This window comes from Camelina sativa, chromosome 12, assembly GCF_030686135.1.
Source record: "Camelina sativa cultivar CO46 ecotype springtype chromosome 12, ASM3068613v1".
In the NCBI taxonomy this organism is placed as follows: domain Eukaryota; kingdom Viridiplantae; phylum Streptophyta; class Magnoliopsida; order Brassicales; family Brassicaceae; genus Camelina; species Camelina sativa.
In genome coordinates this window covers 28479621-28492431 of record NC_141891.1, presented here as the reverse complement: position 1 = coordinate 28492431, position 12811 = coordinate 28479621, and the positions used below count along the sequence as shown (strand labels likewise).

At 38.0% G+C, this 12811-nt stretch overlaps 3 protein-coding genes across 3 annotated transcripts; 2 read left to right on the top strand and 1 right to left on the bottom strand.

The window, feature by feature from the left end:
* The first annotated feature begins 452 nt into the window (after positions 1-452).
* On the top strand, positions 453-5759 carry LOC104732535 (aconitate hydratase 3, mitochondrial). The gene is made up of 20 exons (XM_010452089.3): positions 453-948; positions 1054-1158; positions 1372-1532; positions 1622-1714; positions 1800-1985; positions 2095-2256; positions 2445-2589; positions 2683-2825; positions 2898-2954; positions 3048-3127; positions 3209-3284; positions 3406-3591; positions 3672-3739; positions 3839-3957; positions 4051-4172; positions 4261-4359; positions 4439-4918; positions 5011-5109; positions 5206-5448; positions 5520-5759. The coding sequence occupies exons 1-20, from the start codon at positions 699-701 to the stop codon at positions 5586-5588; spliced, it is 2943 nt and encodes a 980-aa protein (XP_010450391.1). The 5' UTR covers positions 453-698; the 3' UTR covers positions 5589-5759.
* Positions 5760-6091: 332 nt separating this feature from the next.
* On the top strand, positions 6092-9016 carry LOC104732534 (proteasome subunit alpha type-6-A). The gene is made up of 9 exons (XM_010452088.3): positions 6092-6333; positions 6441-6535; positions 6738-6819; positions 6911-7007; positions 7150-7208; positions 7355-7437; positions 8156-8251; positions 8446-8505; positions 8629-9016. Exons 1-9 carry the CDS (start codon positions 6258-6260, stop codon positions 8719-8721), a joined length of 741 nt encoding a protein of 246 aa, XP_010450390.1. The 5' UTR covers positions 6092-6257; the 3' UTR covers positions 8722-9016.
* Positions 9017-9966: 950 nt separating this feature from the next.
* LOC104732533 (serine/threonine-protein kinase PBL13) lies at positions 9967-12257 on the bottom strand. The gene is made up of 4 exons (XM_010452087.3): positions 11610-12257; positions 11382-11517; positions 11157-11293; positions 9967-10864 (listed from the first exon to the last, which is right to left on the bottom strand). Exons 1-4 carry the CDS (start codon positions 12018-12020, stop codon positions 10205-10207), a joined length of 1344 nt encoding a protein of 447 aa, XP_010450389.1. The 5' UTR covers positions 12021-12257; the 3' UTR covers positions 9967-10204.
* Positions 12258-12811: the final 554 nt, after the last annotated feature.

Here is a 12811-nt window from a genome sequence, read left to right as displayed (position 1 = left end):
TCCTTGGCACACCAAGCGCGTACCTCTCCGCATCATGTTCTGTTTGTAAACAATTTTCCTTCCTATTGGCTCGTTTGAGCTGATCTTTTGTAGCCAAAAAAAAAAAAAAAAAAAAAAAAAAATTAAGAGATTATGATGTTTTACAATAACTAATGTATAACTTTTAACAAAAATCATAAAATTTTCTTTCAAAATGATGTTTTTATGTGTTTACCATGATTTTAAAGACAATATACTATAGTTTTATATTTTATTTGATATTTTCCTTTTAACATAAACAGAATTATGCATATATTTTTATTTTATTTTTAATTTAATAAAATAACCCTAAAACTAATCCCTGATTAATTTCCGTTTAATCTCTGATTTTCTCGCTGGGCGATAGGTCCATCTCGACCATCCAATTAGCGCCTAGCGATTTTTAAAACAGTGGTATATGCTGATGCTTTATTGTATTTAAAATTTTATTTTTGAATAAATTAGGCAAAAAAGCTATAGATTATTAAACAAAATGATCCTTATCTCATATCGAAGTGGTCTGGTCTAGTGAGTCTAGTGGATTAATCATAACAACAAGCCTCCTCATTCGTAATTTCGTATATATAGCCAAAGGAGTGTGGCACGCAGCCCTAAGCTTTCCATCATCTCCGACGTCAGATTCCCCACACACTCCATGATCGCTCCCAATTGATCAAATCATGTATATAGCCAGAGCTGCTTCTTCTTCTCGCTCTGCTCTCTTCTCCTTCCGATCTTACTTCCCTTCTTCTTCTTCCTTGAGATCTCCCCCTGTGTCTTCTCATCTTCTTCTTCGCCGCTCTTTTCTAACCTCTTTACCTCGTTTGAGCCACTGTCTCCACTCGAAATCCTTTCAAATTCGACTCGGTTCTCAGATCAGAGCCGTATCTCCTGTTTTAGACCGTCTCCAGAGAACCTTCTCTTCCATGGGTAATTTCGAATTTTGTCTCTTCTGAGGATTTTGCAAATGGAGAATAAGAACTGATGTTTTTTTTTGTTTTTTTTGTTTTTGTTTTCTGTGTGTGTTTGTTTCAGCTTCAGAGCATCCGTTCAAAGGGATCTTCACCACTCTTCCTAAGCCTGGTGGTGGCGAATTCGGAAAGTTCTACAGCTTGCCTGCTCTCAATGATCCACGTATTGGTATGTCTCAAAAAACGACCCAATTGCTATAGCTTCCCAATTTTGCCACTTAGGTTACAATGAAGCTCAAGGCTGAGTTGGAGTAAGAGATTATTTTTGTTTCCATTTGGCTCAAGTCAAGTCTAAAAGTAGTTAAGAGTATGTATACCAGTTCAACGAAAAGCCTCTTTTTTTTTTTTTTTTTTGTTGATCTTTTATTTTGTTTTGATGCAGATAAGCTTCCTTACTCCATCAGGATTCTTCTTGAATCTGCGATTCGTAACTGTGACAACTTCCAAGTCACTAAGGAAGATGTTGAGAAGATCATTGATTGGGAGAACACTGCTCCTAAACAAGTCGAGATTCCTTTCAAACCCGCCCGTGTTCTTCTGCAGGTACACTGTGGAGTCAGTCTAGAAGATATGCCATTAATGTGTAGTTTTCTATTTCTCAACCTTTTTTATGAAACTTATGTTTTGGGCAGGACTTCACCGGCGTCCCAGCTGTTGTTGACCTTGCTTGTATGCGTGATGCTATGAATAAACTGGGAAGTGATTCCAGCAAGATCAATCCGTTGGTACATCTCTTGTTCAACCAGCTGATTTCTTCTGTTTTTATCTTAGATGTTCTAGTTTTCTTACTTACACCATCATGCCTTCCAGGTTCCGGTGGATCTTGTGATTGATCACTCAGTTCAAGTTGATGTTGCAAGATCTGAGAATGCAGTTCAAGCCAATATGGAGCTTGAATTCCAGAGGAACAAGGAGAGATTCGCTTTCCTTAAGTGGGGTTCTACTGCTTTTCAAAACATGCTTGTTGTGCCCCCTGGTTCTGGTATTGTGCATCAGGTAATTTTCCTTGCAGCTTGCTACGCTTATCTCTTGGTTCATCTTAAAATTTGTCTTGCTTTTTATAGCTTTCATCTGGTACCAATTTAGTCTGGATATTAAAATTCAGGTTAACTTGGAATATCTGGGAAGAGTTGTGTTCAATACCCAAGGTCTTCTCTACCCAGACAGTGTGGTTGGAACAGACTCGCATACAACTATGATTGATGGGTTGGGAGTTGCTGGATGGGGAGTTGGAGGCATCGAAGCTGAGGCGACAATGCTTGGCCAGGTTAAATATTTATTTCTTATTTTTGAGTTTTCACTATACCCCATCTACTGTTGATGAATTTGAAGGCTGCTTTCATGGATTTATGTCAGATGCTAAGATCACCTTGTGTCATTGGTTCTCTGCTTCAGTATATTAATTTGTTAGTTCATCCAAGCTTTCTTTTACTGATGAGTGTTCTGTTTTAACAGCCCATGAGTATGGTATTGCCTGGTGTTGTCGGATTCAATCTTTCGGGAAAATTACGAAATGGTGTTACTGCTACTGATTTAGTTTTAACTGTAACCCAAATACTGAGGAAACATGGAGTTGTTGGCAAGTTTGTAGAGTTTTATGGTAAAGTCTTTTTCTTGAACACTTTTCCCGTAAGTTTGGTATACTTGTGTTCGTTGGCCACAATATGTTAAGTATTTTCTTTCTGGCATTTAGGTGATGGTATGAGTGAACTGTCCCTGGCTGACAGGGCCACAATTGCCAATATGTCTCCTGAGTATGGTGCAACCATGGGGTTTTTTCCTGTGGATCATGTTACTCTACAATATCTTAAATTGACTGGAAGAAGTGATGAGACGGTGAATGCTTGGCCTCAATTCTTCTGTTGCATATTTTCAGGAGTCTGAACTGACATAGTTCCTTGGGTGCAGGTTGCCATGATTGAAGCATATCTTCGGGCAAATAACATGTTTGTTGACTATAGTGAGGTGCAACTTTGTCCTTGGTATATCTTGGATTTTTTAATCAATTTTGCTTCTGGTTGTTAATCGATTTTTTTTTTGCCTTTTGAATAAATTTAGCCTCAGCAAGAGCGCGTTTACTCGTCTTATCTGGAATTAAATCTTGATAGTGTTGAACCTTGCATTTCCGGACCTAAGAGGTGTGAGATCTGTTGGTTTTAACCACTAAGTATTCTATTTAATTGATTGACCAGTATGATGATATTCTTTTCTTTTCACAGGCCGCATGATCGTGTTCCTCTAAAAGAAATGAAAGCTGACTGGCACTCATGTTTAGACAGTAAAGTTGGATTCAAGGTAAGCAATCATACTTGGTATATGGATGTCTAGTTATGTTTTGCACCTATTTGATATAAACTTGCTGTGGACGCACTTGGTGGGTGCTACTTTCTTGATTCGATGTGTACATTCTGGGCAGGGTTTCGCTATACCTAAGGAGGCGCAGGAGAAGGTAGCAAAGTTTTCTTTCAATGGACAACCTGCAGAGCTTAAACATGGAAGTGTGGTGATTGCTGCAATCACAAGTTGCACTAATACATCAAACCCCAGTGTCATGCTTGGTGCTGCTCTTGTTGCAAAAAAGGCCTGTGAACTTGGCCTACAGGTTAGTTTCCGCCAGATTTAACTTAACTTATGTAATGTTTTGAACATCTCTGATTCTTGAGTTAATCATTCTACCCTTAGGTTAAGCCTTGGACAAAAACAAGTCTTGCACCAGGTTCAGGAGTTGTTACAAAATACTTACTAAAGAGGTATGGCCCTGTATGTTGCACATTTCACGTAGTTTATGCTTGTAATTTCGAGCTCTGGTGGACTCATTTAACCTTCGTACTCTCGTACTCTTGCTGCAGTGGCCTGCAAAAATATCTGAACCAGCAAGGTTTCAATATTGTTGGTTATGGCTGCACTACATGCATTGGGAACTCTGGAGAAATTGATGAATCAGTGGGAGCTGCCATTACAGAAAATGGTATTTTTGAGATTGAAAATATGGAATTGGTTAGCTTTTGTAGACAATAGTGGCATGCAATATTATTTTGATATTTTCTCTGTGTCTTGTCAGACATTGTGGCAGCGGCTGTGCTTTCTGGGAACAGGAACTTTGAGGGCCGTGTTCATCCATTAACAAGAGCCAACTACCTTGCATCTCCACCTTTGGTGGTTGCCTATGCTCTGGCTGGAACGGTACACAGTTTTGGGGAATTTTTAAGAGTTCAATATGTTTCCTTTTTGATTGTACTTGACCAATATATGTATGTGTTCTTTTTCCCAGGTTGATATTGACTTTGAGACAGAGCCCATTGGCAAGGACAAGAACGGTAAGGATGTCTTCCTCAGGGATATCTGGCCCACCACCGAGGAAATTGCTCAGGTACTTACAACTTAGAATCATTTAATGTAGTTCTCAACAGGTACACATTAATGAAACTTTCTATGGGCATATGTTACAGGTTGTTCAGTCCAGTGTGTTACCCGACATGTTCCGAGCTACTTATGAGTCCATCACCAAGGGAAACCCGATGTGGAATCAGCTGTCTGTTCCTGAAAATACTCTGTACTCATGGGATCCCAAGTCAACTTATGTACACGAGCCTCCATACTTCAAGGACATGACCATGGATCCTCCAGGGCCTAGCAGTGTGAAGGATGCATACTGTTTACTGAACTTAGGCGATAGTATCACCACAGACCACATATCTCCAGCTGGAAGCATCCACAAGGACAGCCCCGCTGCAAAGTTTCTCCTCGAACGGGGGGTTGACCGCAAAGATTTCAACTCATATGGAAGTCGACGTGGCAACGACGAAATTATGGCTAGGGGGACATTTGCTAATATTAGACTTGTTAACAAGCTGTTGAATGGGGAAGTTGGCCCCAAGACGGTTCACATTCCTACTGGAGAGAAGCTCTCTGTTTTCGATGCAGCCATGGTTAGTGTTTTGTTAGCTTAATTTTCCCAACGAAGTTCGGTGGGTGTATTATTGATTGTATAATGAAGTAATGATAATGTCTGCTCTCCTAGAAATACAAAGCAGCTGGTGAGGCCACCATTATTCTGGCTGGAGCCGAGTATGGTAGTGGTAGCTCCCGTGATTGGGCCGCCAAGGGACCCATGTTACAGGTTCGAACCTCTCTATCTCTCTGCAGTTAGTGTCTCTATATTGTCTGCTTAATTTTTGTTTTTTGTCTGAGACAAAATTGTTGTCTTTTTTTGCAGGGCGTTAAAGCAGTGATCTCAAAGAGTTTTGAAAGGATTCACCGGAGTAACTTGGTGGGAATGGGAATCATCCCACTGTGTTTTAAGTCGGGTGAGGATGCAGAGAGCCTTGGATTGACAGGTAAGGAGCGTTACACCATCCATCTCCCAACCGATATCTCGGAGATAAGACCAGGGCAAGATGTTACTGTCACTACAGACACTGGAAAATCTTTCACCTGCACAGTCCGCTTTGACACTGAGGTACACTCCATTTTTCAAAATGTATTTGGTGAAAAAATTGTGAAAACTAATGGTAACTGTGCTGTGCATAGGTGGAACTGGCGTACTTCAACCACGGAGGCATACTTCCATATGTGATCAGAAACTTGAGCAGGCAATGATGAAGCGGTAGAGAAAACTTCTGAGTTGAGTCCAGTTATCGAGAAACACTGAGGAAATTCACTTATAAATTTGTTTTGACTGAGATCGAGCTCTCGTGAATTTTTCCAATGGCAAATTTTATAATATTTGTCAGAAATAAGTTCATAATAAATCTATTTACGTTCTTCAAATAATGTCTTATTTTCATTTGCACTAAACGATCAGATTTCACCACTGAAACTATATTATAAACAAAGCTCTTAAAATTTTTTATTGAAGCTTGTTCTCACTGCAAACTTGTGTCTTTGTTAACCAGTTTTGTGCTCTTAATAAATGACCTATTCGTTAACGGCGTTCTATGGCTAATGTATAAACGTAATCGATCACTCTGACGCCTGACGGTATGAAAAAAAGCCCAAACCCCATTTTCCGTTAAAAAGAAAAAGCCCATATTTCCTCCCTTGAAGAACTTAAATCATAAGTGGCAAAAGAGTAAATAAAAAGACTAACAAAGGGTCAAAATGGGAAAACACACTGGACAATTCTTTTTTTTTTTTTTTTTTTGCCTAGTGTCTTGAAGAGAAAGACAGAAAGATTTCAATTCCGTTCCTTTTTGTTATTATCAAAATCAAATCTCCGATTCACTGCAGACGAAAACCCAAACCCCGAATCGAATCGAGTCGAAGAAGATGAGTAGAGGAAGCGGAGCTGGCTATGATCGTCACATCACTATCTTCTCTCCTGAAGGTCGTCTCTTTCAAGTAGGTCAGTATTACTCGAAACGATTCAATCCCTAGTTTTTTTTTCTTTGTAGCTTCACCAAAAAAAAAAAAAAAAAAAGGGCTGAATACACTGCTTTGGTTTGAGAGCAGAATATGCCTTCAAGGCCGTGAAAACATCTGGTATCACTTCTATCGGAGTTCGTGGGAAAGATTCCGTTTGCGTCGTTACCCAGAAGAAAGTTCCGGTGAGTCACTTCGTCTCTCTCTCGTCTTTAGGGTTTGCAAAAAAGCTGCATCTTTTATCGCCGCCGATACAATGATTGAATCGTTGTGTGAACTATCGATGTCTAGTCTAGCAGGTTTAGGATCTGTTGGCGGATCTCACCCATTAGGGTTTTTAGTTATCTTTTTTTTTACGTTTTTTTTTTTTTTGGGGGGTTGCTACAGGACAAGCTTTTAGATCAGTCTAGTGTCACACATCTGTTCCCAATCACCAAGTACGTTGGATTGGTAGCTACTGGCATTACAGGTTTGTATCTCCTTTAAAGTTGTAGAGTTCATGATCCTTCCTTTCTGCATTGGTAGATTTAAAATGTGAAAATTTTTTATTTTATGTTCAGCTGATGCAAGGTCTTTGGTCCAACAAGCAAGGAATGAAGCAGCTGAATTTCGCTTCACTTATGGATACGAGATGCCTGTCGACATTCTCGCTAAATGGTAGTATTTTTGGTTGTTAATTTACCTGTTCCTCTCTTACGCGGTTCTTAGCTTCTTAGTGTAGGCTAGCTTATAGTTTTCTAGCTCTCCTGTGGTAATGTATTTAACTCAGTTTTCTGATTAATAACTATCTTGCTTACAGGATCGCAGACAAGTCACAGGTCTACACTCAACATGCTTACATGAGACCCCTTGGAGTTGGTAAGCTTGCTTTCTCTTTCTTTTCTTAAGACAAAAGTTATACATTTGTTTTAATTGCTTATTATTACATTGCCTTCATATTTTGATGAATCTTATTAATTTGACAAAACGATGGTTTTTGTTGTCTCTCTTTATCAAATATCAAGTTGCTATGGTATTGGGCGTTGATGAAGAGAATGGTCCCTTACTTTACAAATGTGACCCAGCTGGACATTTTTACGGTCACAAGGTATTATCACTCTTAGTTTATGCTTTAACTAAACTTGTCTTCTCATGCTTGCTTTTTACATCGCTTTTGCTGGCTGCATCAAGATTTTGATAACCTAGCTGAATAGCATGTTCTAAGAAGTATATTGACACGCACTAAACACTACTTACTGCTTGTGATTAACATAGAAGACAAAATGTCTCAGTCTATAAGTCTTTGTGATAATTAGCATAAGTGTAAATAGTATAATAAGAGCTTGTCATAACTGCAGAAGCTTTTGGTCATTTGGGTTATTTGTGGTAAGCCTTTTGGGCTTTGGGATAGCTTGGGGACTCTATAACATAGCCTAATTTTCACTTTGGTTCTTTGTATCTGGTTTTCCTTGGGTTGTTTTCATTGAAGATTTACAGAGAAGAATAGAGGAAACTTTTTCAATTTTGTCTTTCTCTCGCTGATCTTAACATTTTTCAGAAATCTTGAATGTATTTAGGCTTTTAAGCAACGTAATCATTTATACGTTTAGATACTGGTTGATCGTAGGTCGAAACAAAAATGTGTCACGTTTTGTGTACCTATTCAATGACATAATTGCATACAGGTTAAACATGAGTCTTGTGGACCATATGACTAAGATCTCTAGAGAATATACACATTTGTTCTCTCTTGCGTGAATTTTTCATGTTGAAGTCCTATGTAATGTGAGAAGCAGCTAATAAATACGAAACCGATATTCGTGCAGGCAACTAGTGCTGGTATGAAGGAACAAGAAGCAGTCAATTTCTTGGAGAAGAAAATGAAAGAAAACCCAGCTTTCACGTTTGATGAAACCGTGCAGGTGATTATTTGCATTAACTTTGACATTTTTGCCTGTTTATGGTAGAAAATATGTTCATTTTCCGGGTGAATAGTTTTGATGTTCCCTGTGTAAGGGTGCCGTTTTAAAAGTGTAATTTACAAATCGATTATTATTGTATATGCATGTACCAAATGCACATTGTTCCTCACTTTGTGTTTTGTGAACTTTCTTAGACTGCCATATCCGCTTTGCAATCTGTTCTTCAAGAAGACTTCAAGGCTACTGAGATTGAGGTATATAAAACTCTTCTCGTAATACCCAAATTTTTAAATGGCAAAACCTTATGTACAGATTGCAGTAGTCATTATTCATTTTGTGGTTGATATATCTTATCAAACCGGTTGGTGGAATGATAGGTTGGAGTGGTGAGAGCTGAGAATCCGCTATTCCGTGCATTGACAACAGAGGAAATTGATGAGCATTTGACAGCCATTAGTGAACGAGACTGATCGAGTTAGTGAAACAAGTATGAGTTACGTTAAGTTGCTTTGCTTTCTCAGATATTCCGCTAAGTGATCACTCTCTATCGATCTTTCGTTTGGTTGTCCTTCCCTATTTTAATTCACTAAGTCAACCCAGCAAACTTTGAAAAAGAAAAAAAAAAGCACTGTAAGGTTTGTCACTTGTCAGAGCATCTGAGTCTTTTGACTCTTCAGAAATGATGCCAAGCAAACTTTTTTCAGTTTTATTGTAATGACCTTTTTTACAGAATGATTTAGTTCTGAGACCTTTGTTTGTGTTCAAGTCATCTGGCTCTCTCTCTCTCTCTCTTTGCCCATCAGAGACCTTTTCTGAAGTTTCTTTCTTTTGACCCATTATAGTTAGCTCCTCCTTTGATCATGTTACATTTGCAAGTGTCGATGGTCAAACTAAATTAGTTGGCCGTGAACCTCATCATTATCGTCAAATAAGAAACTATCTTCAAATTCATCAATACTTTCATTTGTAAACTTGATTAATTTTTAAGTTAAGGTATTTGTAACTTAGCGTAAGATAATCACATTTAGGGAGATGCTTTGACATGTATGGCCTTTCAATTATGTTGTTCATTGTTAGGGTTTAGTAGTTGTTGAGTTTCTGCAAGATTTGATCTCCAATATTGAGAATGATCAGGTTTTTAGTTTTTTTTTTTCTAAGGTTTCATTTGTAGAATGTCCTATAACCTAAAAAAAAATCGAAAGTGAAGAATCATTCTCGTTTTCCAAAATAAGAATGATTTACTTCAATCTTTGGTGGTTGGCATTGCAAAAATAATATGTTGCTCTGATACGAGTTGTTTGCTAATGCTTGCATGTGCATGAAGCATGATGCTTGCACACAGAGATGATGCTTGCCCTCACCTCTTAACCGTTTATACCAATTTGGTTGTTGCTTGCTATGTTGCATTGCACCAACTCCAACAGTACAAAAAGAATATAAAATAAAACAAAGTGATTCTGAAAACTTGCAATAAAAAAAAAAAAAAAAAATGAACAATGTGCAAGTCATATAGGTTCGTGTCATGCATTACAGACATAATGATTGTAATTTTGGACGGACTTTATTAAATTACAGCTACTAGAGACGTGGATGAATAGAATATAGCATTAAAGAAAAAGAGAGGACAGAGACGAGTGATTTATATAACGCGTCTATCTTACGACCAAAGGTTTATTTTTGTAACTTCTTAGACCAAAGTTGTGACACAACTTGTATAGAAAATAAAACAACTTCATTTTTTTTTTGTAACGATTTCGCTTGCTTTTGATTGAATCAAACCAAAAGAAGAAAAAAAAAACAATTTAAAACCTCACGAAAAAAATAATACCCATCTAGACAAAACCTATACTAGAATTTTTTTTTTTTTTCTTTGATGGTAGAAATATAATTAATATTTACATTTTATGTATTAGTTTTTTTTTATTTTATGAATGGGTTTAAAAAATCAGTAATTCAGTACCGTTCCCCTCCAGCCTCATTACGCATTGGTGAGTTCAATCCATTTCTCAAAGTTATCCGGTGGTTTCGTGCCGTATGTGCGGGCGACCGGAACTTTTGATGTTGATCACTCTTATGAACGTTGCGAGGCTTGTCGTAGTTTTGGAGAATTGTAATCTCTTTAACTTCACGGCTTGGCTTAGTAGGGACCGTGTAAGTGAATGTCCCAATGGGAATATCATCGTTGTAATCTTTGATGTCTTGGAGAACTGAGACAACCGTGCTGATGTCTGGCCTTGTCTTTGGTCGGTATCTTAGGCATTGGTAAGCTAGAGTTGCTGCCTTTCGTGCTCCGGTCTCGGAGTACTGATCTTCAAGCCTCGGGTCCATTATCCTCCCGAGTTTACGTGCGTCGTTGAGCATTGGACGAGCCCAGTCAACGAGGCTTTGTTCCCTTGAGGATCTCTTTTTGTCCACCGATCTCCTACCCGTCAACAGCTCAAGTAACACTACCCCAAAGCTGTACACGTCACTCCTAGCCGTTAAATGACCTGTCATTATGTACTCTGGTGCCGCGTACCCTTGTGTGCCCATCACCCGTGTTGACACATGTGTTGCATCCCCTTGTGGTCCGTCTTTTGCTAGCCCGAAGTCTGAGAGCTTTGCTGTATAATCCTGAAACCAAATTTAACAAAAAAAAAGATCAAAACCCTTTTTTCAAATCCAACAATTACACTTTTGAATAGTCGCCAAGACTTATTTCATTCACCATATTCACAATTAGTGGATACAAATATATATGTCCATTTTATGTAAATTAAATGGTAAGGATTTTTTTTGTTTTGTTTAATACCGCTTTCGAGAATTAGTACTCTACAAACATATTTGATGAAAATTGTCTAATTAGGTGTAAGCATTCTAAACCCTTAAGATCAATATAGAAGAAGTTTGAGACTTGTTTGCTTACAGAATCTAACAAGATATTGGAGGCCTTGAAATCACGATAGATGACAGGCTTCTCGGCTTCATGGAGAAACTGTAGACCCTTTGCAGCTTCGTAAGCGATCTTCAACCTCGTTGACCAAGGCAGCGGTAGTGAACACCCTGCAAACTAGTTTCATCAGTTCTTGTTCTTGAAAGGAATAGATCATTTGATTTGATGGTGAACAACAAAATTAAAAAGTCAACTCACTTCTGAAGAGTTGAGACTCTAAACTTCCACGAGGCATGAATTCATAAACGAGAAGTCTATGTTCTTCCTCGCAGCAATATCCGATCAGCTTCACCAAATTCGGGTGCTTTAGTTTCCCTAGACACATAACCTCCGTCTGAAAAAGTTTACCCCCAAAAGATTAGATATTTAGAATCATCATCTTGTATCACAAACAGAGGATTTAGCTACGGAGATGAATGTACGAACCATCCACTCACGGTGACCTTGAAGGCCATCAAGATCAAGAAGTTTAACGGCAACGGGCTGAGCCTTAAGACCAGGACGGAGCTTGTCGTCGATGAACCCTTTGTGAACCGGACCAAACCCTCCTTCACCAAGGAAGTTACTAGAAGAGAAGCTTTGTGTTATGACTTTGAGTTCTGCTTGTGTGAACACGTGGAGATCAGAGCCAGCAAGAGAGATTGAAAGATCTTCAGACAAGGTGGTTGAACTCGGATCGCTTATGTCTAGAATCGACAATCCAAGAAACGATTTCTGTTTGGTTATCACACCTTCACCATCATTTTTCTTTGCCTTTTTGGGAGAATTTATGATGTCTTGATCTTGGAAACAAGAAACCATTAAACATCTCCAAGAAGATTTCTTCTTCACCGCCATTGTTTTGTTCTTGGAGGGATGTTTTGTTTTTTTTTTTGTTTTTTTTTTCCTAATGGTTTTGGTTTGTTATGTGAGAAAGAGCTTTTAAAGCAGTCGAAGAAGGGAGGACCAAGACTTTAACTAATATTTTCCTAATTCATATTTACTAACAACTATGTTTTTTCTTTTCTCAAAGAACATTTCTTACCTAAAAGGCAAAAAACAAGTGTTTTCTATTTTGAGAAACAATAGTTTATTAGAGAAAGAGGACGACGACTTCTTGAGGTGGAGTTTGTATACTCCTTTCTCAAGTTTTAACAGCGCTTTGACATTGTCATGTAATTTAATGTTTTAGACGAGTGAGTTCATTCATAGTCGTGAGTGGACGGCTAAAAGGGAGAAGAAATTGACATCTTTACCCGTTTTCCTATTAGGATCTTGAATACAATCATATAATACCTTTTCATACAATGATAAATTAGAATAGTAAAAATTCATTAATTGACTGGTTTCAGAAAAAAAATAGCCGAAAACAATCAAACTAGTTTATGTAGTTTGGTAGTTTATATTAATGTCCTTAAAATGTCACTAACCGAATCTTAATGGTTGACCAAACAAAGTTGAAAACATTTGGATAGCTAGATCAAGAAGTTCATTATACTCCTTGTCAAAGAAGTTATTAGAGTAACGAGCCAATGTTCTAAAACGACTTCTATAAAACGATTTTCTTGAATAGAAAGTTAGAGATGAAATTAAGAAACATTCTATGAGCACCACCATTAGTTATTTTTTGGGAGTATCTTTAAATTTAA

Bases quoted from the DNA above. Each gene is read 5' to 3' on its own strand.
- LOC104732535 (XM_010452089.3), top strand. From the start codon at position 699: ATGTATATAGCCAGAGCTGCTTCTTCTTCTCGCTCTGCTCTCTTCTCC. The intron at 1,986-2,094 runs GTAATTTTCCTT...ATTAAAATTCAG, and splicing joins GTTCTGGTATTGTGCATCAG to GTTAACTTGGAATATCTGGG. The intron at 2,257-2,444 runs GTTAAATATTTA...CTGTTTTAACAG, and splicing joins AGGCGACAATGCTTGGCCAG to CCCATGAGTATGGTATTGCC.
- LOC104732534 (XM_010452088.3), top strand. From the start codon at position 6,258: ATGAGTAGAGGAAGCGGAGCTGGCTATGATCGTCACATCACTATCTTC. The intron at 7,209-7,354 runs GTAAGCTTGCTT...TCAAATATCAAG, and splicing joins CATGAGACCCCTTGGAGTTG to TTGCTATGGTATTGGGCGTT. The intron at 8,252-8,445 runs GTGATTATTTGC...GAACTTTCTTAG, and splicing joins CGTTTGATGAAACCGTGCAG to ACTGCCATATCCGCTTTGCA.
- LOC104732533 (XM_010452087.3), bottom strand. From the start codon at position 12,020: ATGGCGGTGAAGAAGAAATCTTCTTGGAGATGTTTAATGGTTTCTTGT. The intron at 11,294-11,381 runs GTGAGTTGACTT...ACTAGTTTGCAG, and splicing joins AGAGTCTCAACTCTTCAGAA to GGTGTTCACTACCGCTGCCT. The intron at 10,865-11,156 runs GTAAGCAAACAA...ATTTGGTTTCAG, and splicing joins CCAATATCTTGTTAGATTCT to GATTATACAGCAAAGCTCTC.